Source organism: Hypomesus nipponensis, chromosome 25 (assembly GCF_054491055.1).
Source record: "Hypomesus nipponensis isolate SF chromosome 25, ASM5449105v1, whole genome shotgun sequence".
Taxonomy (NCBI): domain Eukaryota; kingdom Metazoa; phylum Chordata; class Actinopteri; order Osmeriformes; family Osmeridae; genus Hypomesus; species Hypomesus nipponensis.
In genome coordinates, this window is record NC_140385.1 from 1,902,574 (window position 1) to 1,920,000 (window position 17,427).

At 50.4% G+C, this 17,427-nt stretch overlaps 3 protein-coding genes across 7 annotated transcripts in view; 2 read left to right on the top strand and 1 right to left on the bottom strand.

Moving 5' to 3' along the window:
* The first annotated feature begins 13 nt into the window (after window positions 1-13).
* On the top strand, window positions 14-4,977 carry LOC146221670 (type I phosphatidylinositol 4,5-bisphosphate 4-phosphatase-A-like). Its single transcript, XM_084691862.1, has 7 exons — window positions 14-259; window positions 878-1,074; window positions 1,391-1,497; window positions 2,347-2,455; window positions 2,672-2,724; window positions 2,812-2,902; window positions 3,305-4,977. The coding sequence occupies exons 1-7, from the start codon at window positions 163-165 to the stop codon at window positions 3,446-3,448; spliced, it is 798 nt and encodes a 265-aa protein (XP_084547988.1). The 5' UTR covers window positions 14-162; the 3' UTR covers window positions 3,449-4,977.
* A 4,085-nt stretch (window positions 4,978-9,062) lies between these two features.
* LOC146221671 (uncharacterized) lies at window positions 9,063-10,615 on the top strand. The gene is made up of 3 exons (XM_084691722.1): window positions 9,063-9,428; window positions 9,734-9,822; window positions 9,894-10,615. The coding sequence occupies exons 1-3, from the start codon at window positions 9,137-9,139 to the stop codon at window positions 10,074-10,076; spliced, it is 564 nt and encodes a 187-aa protein (XP_084547848.1). The 5' UTR covers window positions 9,063-9,136; the 3' UTR covers window positions 10,077-10,615.
* A 264-nt stretch (window positions 10,616-10,879) lies between these two features.
* LOC146221672 (polyadenylate-binding protein-interacting protein 2B-like) overlaps window positions 10,880-17,427 on the bottom strand; it is an 8,046-nt gene continuing 1,498 nt past the window's right edge. For 2 of the 5 annotated variants that reach the window (XM_084691724.1, XM_084691725.1), the window contains exons 2-5: window positions 14,230-14,635; window positions 13,847-14,013; window positions 13,529-13,702; window positions 10,880-13,380 (exon numbers count right to left, since the gene is read on the bottom strand). In XM_084691724.1, coding sequence (XP_084547850.1) covers window positions 13,324-13,380; window positions 13,529-13,702; window positions 13,847-14,002 — 387 coding nt within the window. In that variant the 5' untranslated portion in view covers window positions 14,003-14,013; window positions 14,230-14,635 and the 3' untranslated portion in view covers window positions 10,880-13,323. The remainder of the gene's footprint in view (window positions 13,381-13,528; window positions 13,703-13,846; window positions 14,014-14,229; window positions 14,636-17,427) is intronic. The other 3 variants (XM_084691726.1, XM_084691727.1, XM_084691723.1) reach the window with 3 other exon arrangements.

The following is a 17,427-nucleotide window of genomic DNA, read 5'->3' on the forward strand; positions in this document are numbered from 1 at the left end:
TGGTTCAGTATCATGTGACAATGTTATTATTTTCACTTCCTTCTTCCTGGTAGTTCCAGTCATGTGAACGCGGACTGAAACAAATCCGAACAACGACGTATCTGATCGCCGCAACGTTCGTTTGATCCGTCAGTGACTGCCCCAGACACTGGTCCTCTCGGTATGGCGGACGAGGAGCGTTCCCCGTTGCTGTCAAACCAATGCGACGGGACAAACGGCATATCTCCCGGCGGTACCGTTTATGGGTTCAAACCACAAAGTGAGTGGTTGTGATTGTCTGGGCTTTGTCAATTCAGCTGATTCTAAAGTACGGATGTGTAGTTGTTGTTGAATTATAACCTGCCAATTTATGAAAAAGTTTGCTTAATGATCACTTACAGCTTCTCTTTATTGTGGTTATACCAGTACAAGTTAGTTTGTGTCTATCGCATGAATTATCTAAGTAGTTGTTCCAAGGGTTTTCTTATCGCGTGAATTGACTCACTACTTTGGAAGAGTGTCTTCATTCCAACGCGGGTGCGTGTGTTCTCACACGCACATTCTCTACATTCGAATATTCTGTACATGATCTAATCCTTTCCCCCAATTCCCACTATCGGCCCCTTCTCTCCCCTTGTCTTCCTATACACCTGCCTCCTCTGTCACCCGCTACACCCCTCTCCTCTCTCTTGCTCTCTCTCTCTCCCTCCTTCCCACTATCTCTCTCCCTTCTCTTCAATCTCTCCCTCCTTCCATCACCCCTCCTCCTTAATCTCTCCCACTACCCCCCCCCCTCTCCATCCTTTCCATTCTCCTCTCTTCCCCCCACCTCTACCCTGTCTCCCCCCCCCCCTCCCTTCTCCCCCCCTCCCTTCTCCCCCCCGCCCCTCTCCTCCAGGTTTCCCCCCGTTCCCCAGCCCCTCTGCCCCGCCCCTGCTGGGGGAGGAGGAGCCCCCCCCGCCCTATTCCCCCCATGGCAGCCCGGGCAGTGCCAGCGGGCCTGTGATCAGCTGCAGGGTGTGCCAGGGGGCCATCAGCGTGGAGGGGAAGGCCCACCAGCACGTCATCAAGTGTGGAGTCTGCAACGAGGCCACGGTGAGGACGGAGAGGCAGAGAGACAGACAGACAGGCAGAGAGACAGACAGGCAGAGAGACAGACGGGCAGACAGGAATACAGAAAGACAGGAAGACACACTGGCAAATGGGCAGAGAGACAGGCAGGCAGAGAGACAAGCAGGGAGACAGAGAAACAGGCAGAGAGGCAGGCAGGAAGACAGACAGACGGGCAGACAGACAGATTTTTGGTTTTGTTCTTTGACTATTTATCCTCTCCCCCCACACTCCCCCCCTCCCCCCTCTCTCTCCCCTCTCCCCCTCATTCCCCCCTCTCCCTCTCTCCCCCCTCTGCCAGCCTATAAGGAATGCACCCGTGGGGAAGAAGTATGTCCGCTGTCCCTGCAACTGCCTCCTCATCTGCAAGGTGTCCTCTCAGAGGATCGCCTGTCCACGGACCTACTGGTGAGAGGCATGTGGGGAGGGGGGAGGGGAGGGAGGAGAGAGGGCATGTGGGAGGGGGGAGGGGAGGGGGGAGGGGAGGGGAGGAGAGAGGGCATGTGGGAGGGGGGAGGGGAGGGGGGAGGGGAGGGGAGGAGAGAGGGCATGTGGGGAGGGGGGAGGGGAGGGGGGAGGGGAGGGGAGGAGAGAGGGCATGTGGGGAGGGGGGAGGGGAGGGGGGAGGGGAGGGGAGGAGAGAGGGCATGTGGGGAGGGGGGAGGGGAGGGGGAGGGAGGAGAGAGGGCATGTGGGGAGGGGGGAGGGGAGAGGGAGAGAGGAGGAGGGAGGAGAGAGGGCATGTGGGGAGGGGGGAGGGGAGGGGGGAGGGGAGGGGAGGAGAGAGGGCATGTGGGGAGGGGGGAGGGGAGGGGGAGAGAGGAGGAGGGAGGAGAGAGGGCATGTGGGGAGGGGGGAGGGGAGAGGGAGAGAGGAGGAGAGAGGGCATGTGGGGAGGGGGGAGGGGAGAGGGAGAGAGGAGGAGAGAGGGCATGTGGGGAGGGGGGAGGGGAGAGGGAGAGAGGAGGAGGGAGGAGAGAGGGCATGTGGGAGGGGGGAGGGGAGGGGGGAGAAAGGAGCAGGGGGGGAGAGGGGAGGAGGGAGGAGAGAGGGCATGTGGGGAGGGGAGGGGAGGGGGGAGGGGAGGGGAGGGGGGAGAAAGGAGCAGGGGGGGAGAGGGGAGGAGGGGTGGGAGAGGAGGAGGAGGGGGGAGGGAGAGAGGAGGGGGGGAAGAGAGGTGTGAATGGGAGAGATGAGAGATACAAATGGAAACATCAGATTCTGTGTGTGTGTGTGCGTGCGTGTGTCTGTCGACAGTAAGCGGGTCATCAACCTTGGCCCAGTGCATGCTGGGAGAGAGAGTCCTGAGCCGCAGCAGCCTGCAGGAGTTAGAGTGAGCTGTGGACACTGCAGCAACACCTTCCTGGTACCAGCCTCTTCATCACCACCATCATCATCATCATCACCACTATAATCATCACAACTCCTTCATCATTGTCCTCCACATCATCATCATCTTCATCACCACTAACAGTCTAATAATAACCGTCCTCATCTGAACTGTATTGATGGTCTTATTCTGTTTGTAATTATATCTTTATACTAAATCATATTCTATATTTCTGTGTCTGTGGTGTTTCAGTGGACGGAGTTCACGGACAGGACATTGGCTAGGTGTCCACACTGTCGCAAGGTGTAAGTACTTATTCACTTGTGCGTGTGCGTGCGTGTGTTTATTTTCCATGTCTCTGAGTGATTCTCTTCCTGTCTCTCCTTGTTCAGCTCCTCGATTGGTCCTCGGTACCCCAGGAGGCGGGGCCTGTGGTGTTTCCTCCTGTTTCTGGTTCTAGCTGCCTCCTCAGCAGGACTGATGGTGAGTTCTAACAAGAAGTGTCCTAGGTAGTGTCTTAGGATGTTGCCTAGTGTCCTAAATTATATCTTAGTGTCCTAGGATGTAGCCTAGTGTCCTAAATTATATCTTAGTGTCCTAGGATGTAGCCTAGTGTCCTAAATTATATCTTAGTGTCCTAGGATGTAGCCTAGTGTCCTAAATTATATCTTAGTGTCCTAGGATGTAGCCTAGTGTCCTAAATTATATCTTAGTGTCCTAGGTAGTGTCCTAGGATGTAGCCTAGTGTCCTAAATTATATATTAGTGTCCTAGGATGTATCCTAGTGTCCTAAATTATATCTTAGTGTCCTAGGTAGTATCCTAGTGTGCTAGGTAATATTCTCCTGAAGGTAATATCCAAGTGTGTGTGTGTGTGTGTGTCTAGGTGGGAACATGGCGCTCAGCTCAGCATAACAAAGGGATATATGTTTCCTGGGCCTTCATGGTTCTGTTGGCTGTTTTCTGTCTGGCTAGAACCTTCTACTGGGCCTGTCTCCGGATCAGCCACCCCCTCCAGAACTCCCCGTAGCAGAACAAAGCTTCAGTCTCTATTATATATAGGAATTATATGGATGAATATTCTGTTAGATTAACTGGGTTGGTCAAAAAACACACACAGAACTGGGAAATTGTTTTGAGGGTTTACTTTCATTTGGATACATTTTTTAACAAAGTAATTTTCATTACTGTAGTAGAGTGTGATATCGACTAAATAACTGACCCATGATACGTTGCTAGACACAGTGGTTCAGATAGCTGATTTAGCTGAATCATGCTAAACACAGTAGTTCTGATAGCTGATTTAGCTGAATCATGCTAAACACAGTAGTTCTGATAGCTGATTTAGCTGAATCATGCTAAACACAGTAGTTCTGATAGCTGATTTAGCTGAATCATGCTAAACACAGTAGTTCTGATAGCTGATTTAGCTGAATCATGCTAAACACAGTAGTTCTGATAGCTGATTTAGCTGAATCATGCTAGACACAGTGGTTCTGATAGCTGATTTAGCTGAATCATGCTAAACACAGTAGTTCTGATAGCTGATTTAGCTGAATCATGCTAGACACAGTAGTTCTGATAGCTGATTTAGCTGAATCATGCTAGACACAGTAGTTCTGATAGCTGATTTAGCTGAATCATGCTAGACACAGTAGTTCTGATAGCTGATTTAGCTGAATCATGCTAGACACAGTAGTTCTGATAGCTGATTTAGCTGAATCATGCTAAACACAGTAGTTCTGATAGCTGATTTAGCTGAGTCATGCTAGACACAGTGGTTTGCAACCCTGGTAATGTTCTCTAGACCAGAGGTCTTCAACCCTGGTCCTCAGGGACCCCCTGTCCTGCAAGTTTGAGATGTTTCCCTGCTCCAACACACCTGACTCAGATGAACGGGTGGTTATCAAGCTCAGCAGAAGCCTGGTGACGAGCGGTTCGTCTGAACCAGGTGTGTTGGAGCAGGGAAACATCTAGAACAGTGGTTCTCAACCCTGGTCCTCAGGGACCCCCTGTCCTGCATGTTTGAGATGTTTCTTGGCTTGGATGTTTCCCTGCTCCAACACACCTGATTCAAATGAATGGTCATTACCAGGCTTTTACAGAGCTAGATAACAACCAATTTATTTGAACCAGGTGTGTTGGAGCAGAGAAACATCTAGAACGTGCAGGACAGGTGCGCTGGAGGACCAGGGCTGAAGACCGCTGCTCGAGACAGGGGTGGAGCCAAACCCTCCAGGAGGGCATTTGGGTGGCCATGGGGAGGGGTGTGGCCAAGGAGAGGGGCGTGGCCAAGGGGAGGGGCTTAGGACCCCTCATTTACATGCCCCACATTTCTGTTTGCTTTAAAAAATACAAATCATTGTTGATATATATACATACTGTACATATACTTTTTTTCTTTTTTTGCAACCCCCTCATTTTAAGATGGGACCCCAAAATATAACATTCTATATTTGGAGATCCAGAACAACACTGCTGTTCTTCTAATGTAAGATATTACAACTGTTGCTGTCGTGAGTCTTTTGTAAATTGTGAAACTAAAACACCTTTAACGTGTTTCTGAACTGGTTTGTGTGTTTTTTGATACGAGCCTGTCTGTCTGTGAGAGGATGTATGTTTAGTCAGGGGCAGACCTCAGCGTTTTGTTACCAACATTCATCAACAAATATAGTATCAACACAAACATGCTTAACATTTCACTGCTCTTCGACACAGAAATTACTAGATGGTTTAGGGTTAGGCTTAAGCCCTTGGAGAAAATATTTTTTCAGATTATTTGTCTAATATTTACACTTTTCTACTGTTTTCTACTCGTAGACTAAATGAAATAAACACTTTTTACAAAAAACACATTTAAGTCTGTAAAATATAAACCTGAGTGTCGCTAGCAGATCCAGGATCAGACTAGCTTCCCTCAGTGCTGTCAGTCACCATTGGCAGGGACTCCATGACTGACCTCAGATCAGCGTCTAGACAGCACTCTCCTCCTGCTCCATCCTCTGGGCTGCTCTCTCCTCTCCTGGCCCAGCTTCAGCACTGGAATGCAGGGAGACCAGCTCCATGCTCCCCCTCTCTGCAGGCTTCCTGGGGGTCTGGAGAGAAGCAAGAGTCAGAAAAAGGGGGCGGAAGGACAAATGTCCCTGATGAACAAACTACAGTACCTTAAAGTACAGATAGAGGGCAGTGCTGGACGTCAACAGAGTCACCGACACCAGCACCACTCTGATGATGAAAGCTGGCAGAGGATTGGCTGGAACAGAAACACAGCAAATCAGGAGATACATAATCATCATATCAGATCAACTACCAAGGTAAAGACACATCCTGTACCCTCCATCTCCAGTCTAAAGTGCAGCTACTTGTTTTTAGAGTGTGGAGATGAACAGTAACCTAGGTGACTGCTACTGACACATCCTGGGGTTACCCCCAGATCACCCCATCACTCACATGACTGACAGTTAGATCCACTCCAGACCAACCACAACTATTATCCCAAAAAGTGGGAGCAACCTTTATGACAGAATAAAACGTTAAAGGTTGTGGTTCTGAGAGAGAAAAGCTCAGTATGGACATGAAGACAGAAAAACACCTATAAATATGTTTTATGTGCTTTAAGAATTATTTAAACATTGTTTAACGTGAGGTGAGTCTATAAAGACATTGACAAGCTTAAACTTCTTCAGAAAAGGAGACCTTTATACAGCATCTAATAACAATGTGAAGAAGTGCTCTGTGGTAATGTACAAACAGCTAATTTGAAAGGTTCAGCTATAGTAAAGTGGTGGATATAACACTGTGTGTGTTACCTGAGCAGACCACCTCCCAGGCATGTGGTGTCTGTGACCCTCTTTATATTTCAATATTAAAACTGACTCTGACACCCTAACATGAGCTGGAAGATGGTTCCAGAGATATTAAGTATGAAAGCAGATAAGCTGAACAAGATGTGGAAATGCATCAAAGGAAACTGAAGAGACATAACTGATAGGAGTGAAGCAGCAGTTTGTGTCCTCGGCCCTCAGTCCACTCCCCAGTCAGAAGTCTTCTACAGCCCAGTGGAGACCCAGTCTGAGAGAGAGATGCTCCCTGTCCTGATGCTGGTGGTCATGTTCTGGAGCACAGGTAGGGCTCTGTTGTATCTGAACACTGTAGGATACAGTAAACACATGTAATACTGTTTTAATGACTGCCCTATACTGCTTTAGACCTGTCTTCTATAACTGATCTATAACATACAAACCTTGTTAGTGTAAGTTTTACTGTCCTATATTGATACATATTTGTATTAGCTACTAGTGTTTGAAAAACGGTCCAATACTGGTAGAGGGAGGGGTTAGAGAGGGAGGGGGGAGAGGGAGGGGTGAGAGGGAGGGGTGAAAGAGGGAGGGATGAGAGAGGAAGGGGGAGAGAGGGAGGGGGGTCAGAGAAGGAGGGGTGAGAGAGGGAGGGATGAGAGAGGGAGGGGTGAGAGAGGGAGGCGAGAGGGAGGGGGGGAAGGGGGAGAGAGGGAGGGGTCAGAGGGAGGGAGGGGGGTCAGAGAGGGATGGGGAGAGAGGGAGGGGGCAGAGGGAGGGGGGTCAGAGAGGGACGGGGAGAGAGGTAGGAGAGAGGGAGGGGGGTGAGAGAGGGAGGGGGGAGAGGTAGGGGGGAGAGGGAGGGGTGAGAGGGAGGGGTGAGAGAGGGAGGGGGAGAGAGGGAGGGGGATAGAGGGAGGGGTGAGAGAGGGAGGTGAGAGGTAGGTGAGAGAGCGGGAGGGGGAGAGAGGGAGGGGGAGAGAGGGAGGGGGGAGAGGGAGGGGTGAGAGGGAGGGGTGAGAGGGAGGGGGAGAGAGAGTGGGGGGTGAGAGAGGGAAGGTTGAGAGAGGGAGGGGTGAGAGAGGGAGGGGTGCGGGGGAGGGGTGAGAGAGGGAGGGATGAGAGAGGCAGGGGTGAGAGAGGAAGGTGAGAGGTAGGTGAGAGAGGGAGAGGGAGAGAGGGAGGGTTGATAGAGGGAGGGGGGTGAGAGGGGGAGGGGTGAGGGAGGGAGGGGTGAGACAAAAAGGGAGGGGTGAGTGAGGGAGGGGTGAAAGGGGGAGGGGTGAGAGAGGGAGAGGTGAGAGAGGGAGGGGGATAGAGGGAGGGGTGAGAGAGGGAGGTGAGAGGTAGGTGAGAGAGCGGGAGGGGGAGAGAGGGAGGGAAGGGGGGGGGAGGGGGGAGAGGGAGGGGGAGAGAGAGGGAGGGGTGAGAGGGAGGGGGAGAGAGAGTGGGGGGTGAGAGAGGGAAGGTTAAGAGAGGGAGGGGTGAGAGAGGGAGGGGTGAGTGGGGGAGGGGAGAGCGAGGTAGGGGTGAGACAAAAAGGGAGGGGTGAGAGAGGGAGGGGCGAGAGGGGGAGGGGTGAGAGGGGGAGGGGTTAGCGAGGGAAGGGTGAGACAAAAAGAGAGGGGTGAGAGGGGGAGGGGTGAGAGAGGGAGGGGCGGGAGGGAGAGGGGTGAGAGAGGGAGGGGCGGGAGGGGGAGGGATGAGAGAGGGAGGGGCGGGAGGGAGGGGGAGGGATGAGAGAGGGAGGGGCGGGAGGGAGGGGGAGGGATGAGAGAGGGAGGGGCGGGAGGGGGAGGGGTGAGAGAGGTAGGGGTGAGACAAAAAGGGAGGGGTGAGAGAGGGAGGGGCGAGAGGGGGAGGGGTGAGAGAGGGAGGGGTGAGACAAAAAGGGAGTGGTGATAGAGGGAGGGGCGAGAGGGGGAGGGGTGATAGAGGGAGGGGTGAGAGAGGGAGGGGTGAGAGAGGGAGAGGTGAGAGAGGGAGGGGGATAGAGGGAGGGGTGAGAGGGGAAGAGACAGATGATTGCATTAATGAATGAATAAATTAATGAAGGTGAAGTCAAATCTCCTCAGGTCTCCAGACTCCAGTCACTGATGAACCTCCAGGTTGGTAAAACATGAGCCTTCTACCCTGACAAACTAACTAGGCACTACTGGTTTTTGAGTCATAAAAGTACATCAAGTTGTGTTTGTTTTGTCAGTCTGGGGAAACACAACTGTGTTTCTGGTGTGAAAAGGTTAGAGGTTGTTTCTGGACAGGACTGTAGAGAGAGTCAGAGGACCTGACTGTCTCCTGTCTCTCCAGGTTCTGGTGTGAGGTTGGTGGATGGAGGTAGTCGCTGTGCTGGCAGAGTGGAGATCAAACACCAGGAAGAGTGGAGACAACTGGACAGTAGGTTTACCTGGAGCATGAAGCAAGCAGCTGTAGTGTGCAGACAGCTGGACTGTGGATCTGCTGTTTCAACAAGAGGTTATGATGGTGATGAAGATCGTCCTATATGGGAGTTTTACTCTGTCTGTTCTGGGACTGAGTCTGCTCTGAGGGAGTGTGGAGACGTGAGGGGAGGAGTCAACACTTCCTTAATGGTAGAAGTGATCTGCTCAGGTAACACACACAATGTTGTCACATTCACCTGGGGATCTTTCTAGTCAAACCAAGTCACTATTTCTGTCAGTACATTCTAGGAAACTAGACCTTTATAGAATGTTTCTAAGTTTTTCAACAGATTACTGCCCCCTACTGGTGTAATCAGGAACCACCACAGGTGTCATGTGACACTGTTGTGCATGGTTGCTATGCCGATGTTATCATCACAGCTAAATGAGAGAAGTACTTCACCTGCTTTTCTGTTTTCCCTTTCCACGTTCCCTTTGTTTGCAGATCTCCTGTTGCAGCCTGGTATCTCCCTGTCTTCCTCCATGCTGGGGGTCTCCCAGGACCATCAGCAGGGGCTGCAGGTGTTCAGGGACCACAGCTTCACCATCACCTGCTCCATCCAGCCACAGTACCCAGGAGGCTCCTTCCACCTCACCTTCACTGGCTCCAACACAACCCTGAGACACACCCTCACAGCTGTCAATCACTCTGCCAACTTCCTGTTTCCTGCTGCAGACCACGCCCACCAAGGGAACTACAGCTGTGTTTATGAAGTCTACATTTTCTCTCATTACTTCACCTCTGAGAGTGAGCTCCTCTCTCTCACTGTTGCAGGTTAGTGAAAATAGATTTTCAGAACCACAACCTGCAACGTTTTAGTCTGTCGTAAAGGTTGGTCACACTTTTTGGGATAATAAAGTCATGTGAGTCCTGTGGTGATCTGGGAGTAACCCCAGGATGTGTCAGTAGCAGTCACCTAGGTTACTGTTCATCTCCACACTCTAAAAACAAGTAGCTGCACTTTAGACTGGAAATGGAAGGTACAGGATGTGTCTTGATCTGATAGTTGATCTGATAGTCTGGTAGTTGATCTGATATGATGATTATTTATCTCCTGATTCACTGTGTTTCTGTTCCAGCCAATCCTCTGCCAGCTTTCATCATCAGAGTGGTGCTGGTGTTGCTGACTCTGCTGATGTCCAGCACTGCCCTCTATCTGTACTTTAAGGTACTGTAGTTTGTTCACCAGGGTTATTTGTCCTTCCTCCCCCTTTTCCTGACTCTGTTGTGTCTCTCCAGACCCCCAGGAAGCCTGCAGAGAGGGGGAGCATGGAGCTGGTCTCCCTGCATTCCAGTGCTGAACCTGGGCCAGGAGAGAGCAGCCCAGAGGATGGAGCAGGAGGAGAGTGCTGTCTAGACGCTGATCTGAGGTCAGTCATGGAGTCCCTGCCAATGGTGACTGACAACACTGAGGGAAGCTAGTCTGATCCTGGATCTGCTGGCAACACCATTTAAAAAAAAGATTCAAATTCCTTTGATTTTACAATTATTTTTTGAATAATGCTTTTATTACAACTTTTGCTTTACTTATTAACACATTTTAATGTGATAACAGTTCGTTTTGCTATGAATGTTTTAATTGTAAAAGTGTAAAAAAAGGGTTATTTTTCCCCTGCTGCTTTTTTGGATCGCAATTGTCATGGCAACAGCAGTTGAGCGTTTAACCTTGCTGATGTTTTTCTTCTCAAGTGTTATTTGATGTCGTTTTTAATAGGAATAAGATTTTTGGTATTCGGTTCAGACTAAGATTACGAGGGGTGGTGTGTTAAGAGGGGAAATAGTTATGAGGAAGCTGGTCTGATCCTGGATCTGCTGGCGACACCATTTACAAAAACGATTCAAATTCCTTTATTTTTACAATTATTTTATGAATAAAGATTGTTTTATTTTTTTACAACTTTTGCTTTACTTATCAACACATTTTAATGTGATAACAGGTAATGTTGTGACTGTTCATTGTAAAAGTGTAAAAAAATATATATTTCATTGCAATTGTCATGGCAACAGCAGTTGAGTGTTTAATAATTCATTTCTTGTACCTTGCTGATATTTTTCTTGTAAGTGTTTTTTTTATGTAGTTTTTAATAGGAATACGATTTTAGGTTCAGAGTAAGATTACGAGGGGTGGTGTGTTAAGACGGCAAATAGTTATGAGGATTAGAATTTGTTATCCTGGCCTCCTGACAATTTTAATAAATAAAATTAAAATGAAGAACTAGTCAGTGTTGTCATTTCACATGTCATTTACTCACCGGAAGTGGTTGCCTTGGAGACTGACAACAGAACACATCGTCATGGGCACACAGAACTGACCTGCACCACAACATGCTTCTAAAGCAAGTTTGAACTCAGCAACAAGGACAAGTGAAGCTACAAGCTTGCTAGTGTATTAGACAAGGACAAGTGAAGCTTGCTAGTGTATTAGACAAGGACAAGTGAAGCTTGTTAGTGTATTAGACAAGGACAAGTGAAGCTTGCTAGTGTATTAGACGACTCGTGTTTAGAGAAACCGTGCATGTTGTTCAGAGGACAGCCTGTGGTCGTTTGTTCTGTTGCTGTGCTGTGAAGATGTTGTAGTCCAGCATTTTTCCTTTTTCGTGCTAGCGTCTGTGAAACTGTTCATCTTTACTTGCATAGAGAAATAGGAGACTTTGTTTTTCTAATTTTTTTCCATCTTTATTCATCTTTTTAAATTTTTGTACTCCTTTTTTTGCGTATTGAAATTCGTACTTTGTGTGAACAGGACGTTTTTTTTTTTCCTTCCTCAAATTTAAGAGAAAAAAAAAGAAACATTTCACATAAAATCCACCTATCCCCTCAGTTACCCAGAATACCTGTGGCCAAGTTCAGCTACAACCAGGACGTTTAGCCTCAAGCCCCACCCCTTGACGACCAACCAGGAAGTGGGTCGTAACCACCGGTGTGGTCAGATCTTCTCATTGAGAAAGTCGATCATCATCATGGCTTTGGATTGTACGTGAGGTTGTAAGATCTGGAATCAGTTTAGCATCACAAACTTCCACATCAAACCTGTTCATCTCCTGAACTAGACCACAGACTACAGCAACTCCAGAGGGACAAAACACCTCCGTCCTTGACGAAAATAAAAACAGAAGACAAGGAACTACATAACGAAGAGAGGAGGAAATCGGAAAACCTGATTGGTTGTGGATGCTCCATACAGAGTGAGGCATGATGGGTATTTGAGTTGTGACAGACTGCAGGCTTCGTACCAAATCAAACACTCCCAACCTAGACCTTCCACATGTCACCTTATCCCTTGAAAACTAAAACAGATCAAAGAAATGGCAACTCTCAAACTATGACCTCATAATGAGATCATAACATTATAAAACGACATGTGAGATTATCAGAAAACATCTGTATTTCCTGTAAAGCCAGGAATTATAAACCCATGTCTTAGTTATACACATCCAAGGCTGTTCAGATCTGGGGAAAGGTGTTCAACGTGAGTGTAGGAAGGCTAAGAGACAAGCGTTTGTTTTGGGTTTGGAACCTAAATTAAAAAGTACAATAAAAAATAAAAAAAAGACAAAATAAAGACAGTGTGATGATGTCATGATGATGATGTCATAGAAAAGCTGATACACCACCAGAGAGAGAGCGAGAGAAAGCGAGAGAGAGCGAGAGAGAGCGAGAGAGAGCGAGAGAAAGCGAGAGAGAGCGAGAGCGAGAGAGAGCGAGAGAGAGCGAGAGAGAGCGAGAGAGAGCGAGAGAGAGCGAGAGAGAGAGAGACGATGTACATACAGCCAAAACTGGAGAAAAAAAAATCAAACACAAATAAAAACACACAAACTGGTAGGCAGTAGAGAGTTCCGGAACAACGTTTCAAATCACAACCGGAGAGCTGCTATCGCTTTTTTATCGCTAAAAAAAATAATGTTGAAATGGCGGAAAATGACCCCCCGTTTCTCTGAGAACACGTCAAAACATCGACCAATCAAAACGGGAGAGAAAGCATAAGCCTTCTCCTTGGAAAATACTTTCGAGACGATCCCTTGTGGGTAGTTCCTGAAGTGTACTTCCTGAAGTGTACTTCCTGAAGTGTACTTCCTGAAGTGTACTTCCTGAAGTGTACTTCCTGAAGTGTACTTCCTGAAGTGTACTTCCTGAAGCGTACTTCCTGAAGCGTACTTCCTGAAGCGTACTTCCTGAAGCGTACTTCCTGAAGCGTACTTCCTGAAGCGTACTCCCTGAAGCTTACTCCCTGAAGCTTACTCCCTGAAGCATAATTCCTGAAGCATACTTCCTGAAGCGTACTCCCTGAAGCGTACTTCCTGAACTGTACTTCCTGAAGCGTACTCCCTGAAATGTGGTACGTTAAGAAACAGGGCGTCATTTTAAGAGCTGAGTCTGGATGGCTGATGGCCTGTGGGCTCCTCTGTGAGTCTAAGCATCTTGCTATGCTGAGTCCAGCTCCCCTGCTGGCCAGCGCTGGTATTGCACCCCCACCCCCAAGCCCCCTAGTCCCTTAGTTTACAACAAAACAAAAAAGGAAAATAAAAAGATACACAAGAGTCCCCCCACCATCACGCCCTAGCCGTGTGTGTGTGTGTGCGTGCGGTTGGGACCGCTAGAGTCTGTGAGAGGGAGTGTGTGTGTGTGTGTGTGTGTGTGTGTGTGGGTCTTGTGGGGGTGAGGGGGACTCCTAGTATTTAACTCCTGGGACGAACTCCTTTGCTTCAGGATTCAAGCTGCTCTTACTCTGCATGGGAGAGACAGAGAGGGAGGGAGGTTAGAATTCTCATAACTCAATAGATCTTCACTATCCAGTGTGCGTCTCACCATGCCTGTGTGTGTGTGTGCGTCTCACCATGCCTGTGTGTGTGTGTGTGTGTGTGTGTGTGTCTCACCGCCATCTCCTCTGGGTTGCGGTCACTGACTGTTAGGCCGTTGAGCTGCTGCTGGAGATGCCCCGTCCCCGAGGGGAGGTCCCGTGCCGGGATGAACCAATCCTGCTCCTCCTCTTCCAGCATCTCCTGGAAACACCGGTCCAGGAACTCCTGTTCCAACAGCTCCTCCTCCACCTGTGGGGAGGAGAGGAAGAGAGAGGAAAAGAAAGAAAGAGAGAGAGTAGAGAGGGAGAGGTTAGATAGCTAGCTATATGTGTGTGTTTGTGAGTGCATTTTTGTATATACACAACACATATACAGTATGTGTGTGTGCCCCACCTGTCTGTTGTACTCCTCCTCATTCTCCATCCACATGTAGTCAGCGAATGGGTTGCTCTCCCCACCCTCTCCTGCATGCCCATTGGCCACCGTCTCCTTCCCCTCCTTGCCCGGGGCCCCGCCCCCTGGCGTCTTGGCAACCTCGGGACCACTCATCTCCGCCGGCTCTGGGGCGGGAGGGGGGGGCAGAGAGAGAGGGATGGAGAGGTAGAGAGAGAGAGAATGGAGAAGAGGGAGATGAGAGAGGGGGGATGGGAGTGAAAATGGGGAGGGAGAAAGAGGAAGAGAATGGGGGAGAGGGGGAGAGGGAGAGAGGAGGATGAGATGAGACACTTCCTAAACTCTCATAATAAACAGCAGTGTCCTTGCCTCCCTTTTCTCACACACACGCTGGTCTGATAGCTGCTGGCTGGTCTGATAGCTGCAGTCTGGTCTGATAGCTGCTGGCTGGTCTGATAGCTGCTGGCTGGTCTGATAGCTGCTGTCTGGTCTGATAGCTGCTGGCTGGTCTGTTAGCTGCTGGCTGGTCTGATAGCTGCTGGCTGGTCTGATAGCTGCTGGCTGGTCTGATAGCTGCTGGCTGGTCTGATAGCTGCTGGCTGGTCTGATAGCTGCTGGCTGGTCTGATAGCTGCTGGCTGGTCTGATAGCTGCTGGCTGGTCTGTTAGCTGCTGGCTGGTCTGTTAGCTGCTGGCTGGTCTGATAGCTGCTGGCTGGTCTGATAGCTGCTGGCTGGTCTGATAGCTGCTGGCTGGTCTGATAGCTGCTGGCTGGTCTGATAGCTGCTGGCTGGTTTAGAGGGAGAAGAGAGGAGAGAGTTTCCTGCTCTCTCTTGTTTACTTTTTTACACATGTAACCCCATGAGAGAAATAGACAAGCCAGGAACGTATCGACCAGAAATACACACACACACACACACACACACACATGCACACGTCTTGCTGCCATTCAACAGGGGTACGGGTGATGTTTGTTCAGCTCTTATTCAGAATGAATCAAGTCACATTCTCATCTCTCCTCACCTCTCCCCCTCTAACTCCCCCCTCCTGTGCCCGCTCTCCCTCTCTAGCTCCACCTCTCTTCCAGCCTCCATCCCCAGCCAGTCAAGGAGGGCCAGGGCCAGTCAAGGAGGGCCAGGGCCAGTCAAGGAGGGCCAGGGCCAGTCAAGGAGGGCCAGGGCCAGTCAAGGAGGGCCAGGGCCAGTCAAGGAGGGCCAGGGCCAGTCAAGGAGGGCCAGGGCCAGTCAAGGAGGGCCAGGGCCAGTCAAGGAGGGCCAGGGCCAGTCAAGGAGGGCCAGGGCCAGTCAAGGAGGGCCAGGGCCAGTCAAGGAGGGCCAGGGCCAGTCAAGGAGGGCCAGGGCCAGTCAAGGAGGGCCAGGGCCAGTCAAGGAGGGCCAGGGCCAGTCAAGGAGGGCCAGGGCCAGTCAAGGAGGGCCAGGGCCAGTCAAGGCGGGCCAGGGCCAGTCAAGGAGGGCCAGGGCCAGTCAAGGAGGGCCAGTCAAGGAGGGCCAGGGCCAGTCAAGGAGGGCCAGTCAAGGAGGGCCAGTCAAGGAGGGCCAGTCAAGGAGGGCCAGTCAAGGAGGGCCAGTCAAGGAGGGCCAGGGCCAGTCAAGGAGGGCCAGGGCCAGTCAAGGAGGGCCAGGGCCAGTCAAGGAGGGCCAGGGCCAGTCAAGGAGGGCCAGGGCCAGTCAAGGAGGGCCAGGGCCAGTCAAGGAGGGCCAGGGCCAGTCAAGGAGGGCCAGTCAAGGAGGGCCAGGGCCAGTCAAGGAGGGCCAGTCAAGGAGGGCCAGTCAAGGAGGGCCAGTCAAGGAGGGCCAGTCAAGGAGGGCCAGTCAAGGAGGGCCAGTCAAGGAGGGCCAGGGCCAGTCAAGGAGGGCCAGGGCCAGTCAAGGAGGGCCAGTCAAGGAGGGCCAGGGCCAGTCAAGGAGGGCCAGGGCCAGTCAAGGAGGGCCAGGGCCAGTCAAGGAGGGCCAGGGCCAGTCGAGGAGGGCCAGGGCCAGTCGAGGAGGGCCAGGGCCAGTCGAGGAGGGCCAGGGCCAGTCAAGGCAGGCCAGGGCCAGTCAAGGCGGGCCAGGGCCAGTCAAGGCGGGCCAGGGCCAGTCAAGGCGGGCCAGGGCCAGTCAAGGCGGGCCAGGGCCAGTCAAGGCGGGCCAGGGCCAGTCAAGGCAGGCCAGGGCCAGTCAAGGAGGGCCAGGGCCAGTCAAGGCAGCTTCATCCTGGTGGCCACCAGCATTAGGGTGAGGCAACATTACAAGCCTACATTCTAGGGTTAGGATAGGTTAGGCAACATTACAAGCCTACATTCTAGGGTTAGGATAGGTGAGGCAACATTACAAGCCTACATTCTAGGGTTAGGATAGGTTAGGCAACATTACAAGCCTACATTCTAGGGTTAGGATAGGTTAGGCAACATTACAAGCCTACATTCTAGGGTGAGGGTAGGTTAAGCTACATTACAAGCCTACATTCTAGGGTTAGGGTACATTACAAGCCTACATTCTAGTTGCATAACAAACCCCAGTGATGAGCCACACACAAACTTATAGACACAGATTGGAGCATAGGAAGGGACCGATTGAACTCTCACCCTCTCCTTCTGTCCCTCTCTGTCCCTCTCCGTCCCTCTCTCTCTCTCCACCTCTGTCTCTCTCTCTCTCCACCCCTCTCTCCCCCGCTTCCTCTCCCTCTCTTCCCTGCCTATGCCAGTGTCATCAGGGAGTCGAGAACATAATCTGATGTAAACACCGCAAGAGCAGAGGCACCTTGTGTCTTATTATGTAACACGTGGTGTCCGCATAAAGTGTTCCGAAATAGGACGGCAAGTAACGGTTACGACTTCGGTTGTGGTTTGGCATTTGATAAAGCGAAGAGACACGGCAGGACGGTATAATCGTCCTCGCGAGCACGGAAAAATCTGCTGTGAGCGTGCAGCTTCGCATACATTTACGTCGCAAATGAAAGGGCCCACGTGCGTTTCGATGAGTGGAAATAGGCAAACGATGGTCAGTTATTTAAAACCCATTTTTCTGTGACTACCGTATAAGTTCACTTATGGTACAGTGAAAGTAACCAGATCCACTATCGGTTGGTGATCCGACAAATTGTTCATGTCAACATGTTGTGTAAAAGCTTCTGATGCGCGTGGGTTTGTTGCATGCAACGAAAGAATGCATAAACGCTGGTTGTTTACGGGACGTGGTGCATTTAAAAGATGCATGCAAACCGTATGAGCGTTATTCGTCGAACAAGTCAAGTATAATAAAACTATGTAATCTCGACCCACTGCGGTTTAAAGACCAGTTAAAATGTATCCAGTACACGGAACGTGCGATTAGTCTGCAGGCATAACAAAGAATATCCGCTGAAGGTTGAATGAAACAGGCCGCGTTAAAACCGATGACATAAGGCTCGCTACTAGTGGCCACATGAAATTAGCGAGGTAGCAAGTTCGCTTAAAGCTAAAGGATTGAGTAGGCTTACGACAGGAATATGGCTGCTTAGGTAGCTTTCTTAAGTGACTACGAAGGGCCTGCATAAACATGACTGCAAAACGAGGTGAATCGTTGAATAGACGGGGAGAAT

Bases quoted from the DNA above. Each gene is read 5' to 3' on its own strand.
- LOC146221670 (XM_084691862.1), top strand. From the start codon at position 163: ATGGCGGACGAGGAGCGTTCCCCGTTGCTGTCAAACCAATGCGACGGG. The intron at 1,498-2,346 runs GTGAGAGGCATG...GTCTGTCGACAG, and splicing joins GCCTGTCCACGGACCTACTG to TAAGCGGGTCATCAACCTTG. The intron at 2,903-3,304 runs GTGAGTTCTAAC...GTGTGTGTCTAG, and splicing joins CCTCCTCAGCAGGACTGATG to GTGGGAACATGGCGCTCAGC.
- LOC146221671 (XM_084691722.1), top strand. From the start codon at position 9,137: ATGCTGGGGGTCTCCCAGGACCATCAGCAGGGGCTGCAGGTGTTCAGG. The intron at 9,429-9,733 runs GTTAGTGAAAAT...TTTCTGTTCCAG, and splicing joins CCTCTCTCTCACTGTTGCAG to CCAATCCTCTGCCAGCTTTC. The intron at 9,823-9,893 runs GTACTGTAGTTT...GTGTCTCTCCAG, and splicing joins CCCTCTATCTGTACTTTAAG to ACCCCCAGGAAGCCTGCAGA.